The sequence below is a fragment of the Lepeophtheirus salmonis genome, chromosome 5, assembly GCF_016086655.4.
Source record: "Lepeophtheirus salmonis chromosome 5, UVic_Lsal_1.4, whole genome shotgun sequence".
NCBI lineage: Eukaryota > Metazoa > Arthropoda > Copepoda > Siphonostomatoida > Caligidae > Lepeophtheirus > Lepeophtheirus salmonis.
This window is the reverse complement of record NC_052135.2, coordinates 51,542,118-51,546,163: the sequence shown is the minus strand read 5'-3', so window position 1 is coordinate 51,546,163 and position 4,046 is coordinate 51,542,118. Positions and strand designations below refer to the sequence as shown.

The following is a 4,046-nucleotide window of genomic DNA, read 5'->3' as shown; positions in this document are numbered from 1 at the left end:
CTGTAGATGACAACTTTCTGGAGGACAATTGTCTGATAGTAGTATTTCGGCAATCCTTTGTGCAAAGAACTTAATTAGTAAATGTAAATTGTGTGATTATTTTACGTGGGCCGTTTTTTTTTTTTTTTTTTTTTTTTTTTTTTTTTTTTAATTGGTAATCTGATGTGTAAAATTTCTATTACTTCGGAGTTGTCATTATTATTTCTCTCCTGAGTAGTCAACTTCCCTTCCTAAATAGATTAAATAATATTCAAAGTCTGAATGAACATTCGTGTGTGCTCATAAAAGACGTAGAGTAACCTTGATGATTTGTGGCGAAGTTATAATTATAAGTCTTTGCTGGACTCAGGGTAGAATGGGAGATCGTCATCAGAGTCATTCTTGTCAATGTCCATCTTTATTTTCTTCTCCCCCTCTTTCTCCTAACAACTGATTGTAACTGATCACCTCCGAACCATTCTTCAAATTTGTCAGGGTTATAATCTTGATTTTTTTTTATATATATAAATATAATACATCTTGGATGAACTCCCTCGTTTCATATTTGATATCACACCAGAAATCTTATTGATCCAAGCCAATGTGGCCTTACTCATGGATAGATATTGCACAAGTAAAAACGAGCGTCAAAAGCGTTTCCTTTAATTTATACCTCGTGCAGAGTCACTTCTCTGTAATTTATTTTACCTATTGGGTTGGCAATGATCCTGGATATTAATATATTCAATTTATCTTATGTAAGAACACAACATTATGCACCACCAACATTACTAATTTCTTTATTGAATTAATCTTCTTCCAAAAATTGTAAAATTAATTATTTTACAGGTAATATTTGCTGGTGTACATACTTGTTGTTAAAAACGTATTGAAAAATAATTTGGCGTCCTTGGAAATGAATACGTATAGAAAATAGGAGGTTGCCTATCACATTGATATAGCTAGAGTATCAAATTGAAATTATGTAATATATATTAATCATAATTGAATATAATTAATTAAAAATAAAAAATTAAGAATCAAATTTCTCCTTGAGAATCGTTTCAAAACATGGACCCTATGAAACACTATCCAGTATTGATAATAGCTTATTGTTGCACTTATACAGTTATTGATTACATAGGTAGTTACCCATGAACAAGTACGTATATATGTCAGGTGTGAACACAAAAGCAAGCTAGAATAATTTGTCTCAAAATTGAGTGCTGCATTAATATTTGTATTCTTTGACGAATAATCGTCCATTTCTATCTAGAAATTATTATAATTAACTCTTTAACAACGCTGCATGTTGCAAATTAAAGAAACTAAAATTGAGAAATAGTCAATTAAAATCTGAAAACTTTGAATTTTAAACTTCCATAAGATATCATTTATGAGCTCTCTTTATCATTAATACAGACGCCCTTAGCGACAATGATGGAATCCAGGAGGCAGCTAAAGGCTTGGTACCCGCTGCAGATGTAGTCTACTGTCATGGCATCCTTGTGTTGACTGACAGTGGGTTTGAGGTCCTCGGTGTTTGAATGACAGAGACTGCAGTCCTTCCTTTCGACATTCACCAACAAGGATTGTATTTTAAAAATGAAAACAGCCTAAGGAAAGAAAGTACACTCTTAAGCTTGCCTACTCAAAAAAAAAAAAAAAAAAAAAAAACTGGAAGGCTAAAAATTTACATCACTACTAATAACAATCCTCAGCCTTACTGTCTATTATCCATAAGTGACGCACATATTCTCTACTCAATATTTAAGAAATTATTATAATAGCATTGGAAACAAAACAAAATACTGTTCAGGTTGCGAATAACAAAAAAACTATGTTACTAAAGAATGTTAAAGATTAAGAACTCTGATTAATCGTGAAGTCCACTTTCAAAAAAGGTGTGCATAGTCAGATATATTACAAGTACAAATCAGCTTCTATTTCTATTGAACATGTTTGATTATTTATAATATTTGATTTATTTGATTCTCAAAATTCATAGCAATGTATAGGTTTGTTACAAAATGCCAATTTATTGTGTAAAAAAACTTGCAGGAGGTGTGGAAGGAAGTCTAGCAGTGCATTGGAGATCCCCATAGAAATTTCATTCAGTAAATGAGGGAAATCTTGCACGTCAATTTTGCTTTTAATTTAGATAAATTCTTAATTTTTAACAAAGTCTAAAATAAAATCAATGACTTCCTTTGTTCAATCGCACCATTCGCTTTGTAATTAGTCATCCCAAGGTAGCCTGGAAAATCACAAGTGGGGTGTAATGGATCTAATTAACACAAAAATGACGGATAGTAACGACCCCCCTTAAACGACGGTGGATATCAAAAATGATACCCATTTATTTTTTAATATTTGTAACTGTTAGTGGTTGATAAAATTAAAAGTAATGTGTTAATTTTTATTTTTTCCAAAGATTTATTATTTATTTAAAAAAATAAACATAACTTTTATAATAACATATATAAAGAAATTAGCATTTTTTACAAGTTACAATTGTTTTTTCAGTACCAATACAATGCTTGCATACGAATCTCTTACATTTACAACAGGTTTTGCTTGCTAAGCGCCGTGATTTTCTTGTACAATTGACTGTACACTAGCTTCTATTTTTAGTTCAACAGTTTGATTGTGATTGAAATAATTGATTATTTTCTTCTATATCCTCCTTTGATTCATCATCTTTACCAATAAGTTCGGTAATCAAATTATTCAAAAACTGGTGACGAGTTATTTTCTTACCAGTCACTTTTTTGTACAAGATAACAGCATTTATACCAGTAAAATCCAAAATATTATAAAAAACTTGTAAAATCCATCGGCAAGAGGACATTTTGGTGGAATAAAGTCTTGCCATTTGATCTAAAATATCAACTCTATACTTAGTTTCATTATAATACTGGATTGATTCTGGTAACCTTTTTCGTACATCTAAAACTTTACCCCTTTTGTGAACAGAGCTCAAAATTAAAACATTTTTTTTTTTTTCCCCTTGATAAGAAGTCAATGTTTTGCCACTATTTACAAAGATTAAGCTTGAAAATAGTGCTTGTTTGGTAGCTTTTATTTCTGGAGGTATTTATTTGCGAGCACGATTCATAGTTCCTAAACTAGTCGTCCTATTTTTCTGAAGTTCATTTACATGAGACAATGACGTAAAGAAATTATCTGTTGTAACATTCCTCCCTTTGCCCAAATATGGTTCCATTAGCTTCAATACGACATATTCTGATAAAGATTTATTTGCTGGTGTTTGAGAATCTTTTCCCAAGTAAGGAAATCCATTTAACAAGTATTTGGACGATGCATCAACTGCTAACCAAAATGTTATACCAAATTTATCAGGCTTTTTAGCCATATATTGGGTAAAAGGATACCTAGCTTTTGTTGAAAATAGTTGCTCATCAATAGTAATATTTTCACCTGGCCTATATGATAACTTACAATTTTCGACAAATCGATCCCATACCATTGAAATCAAGGCAAACTTGTCGTTTTGAAGTCTTTGTGATCTTGTGGAACGAATATCAAAGCAGATATATCTCAATAATTCCTTATATCTGTCGCGAGGGATAGTATTCCTAAAGAGATTGATCCCCAATTTTCTTGACCAAATGACTTCTGTCGGATGCCCTTTGGCTATGATTCCTCTCACATACATTATTGCAATCAGTTGGAATATTTCTCATTTGCTGGTTGTCCATACATCATTCTTAAGTTTTGAACGAGCCTCAACTATTGTACATTTTACAATGTGATCAATAATATAATTATCGATCAAGAGTTCAAAAGCTGATAATTTTTTATCAGTAATGATGTTACGTTTTGCAAATGATGATGGAGTGAGACTTCCTTCAAAATGTTTTTTTTTTTTTGCTAAAACGCCTGAAATTTCTCCATTTCCTATTTGTTTGTGCCAAATTGGGTTATCCTTGCCAAGATACAATGACTCTTCTAATAAGTCGGTTGAATTATGTTTCTTAAAAGACGGGAATTGAGTCGCTTGATAGCATCCTGGCATTTCTTGAAACGTTAAATATACCAATTAG

General features: G+C 31.4%; 1 protein-coding gene across 1 annotated transcript; it reads right to left on the bottom strand.

Annotated features, from left to right (window-relative positions):
- Window positions 1–3,076: 3,076 nt before the first annotated feature.
- Window positions 3,077–3,658, bottom strand: LOC139905279 (uncharacterized). Its single transcript, XM_071888106.1, has one exon. It carries the CDS (start codon window positions 3,656–3,658, stop codon window positions 3,077–3,079), a length of 582 nt encoding a protein of 193 aa, XP_071744207.1.
- Window positions 3,659–4,046: the final 388 nt, after the last annotated feature.

Coding starts and splice junctions, on each gene's coding strand:
- LOC139905279 (XM_071888106.1), bottom strand. CDS start 3,658: ATGTATGTGAGAGGAATCATAGCCAAAGGGCATCCGACAGAAGTCATT.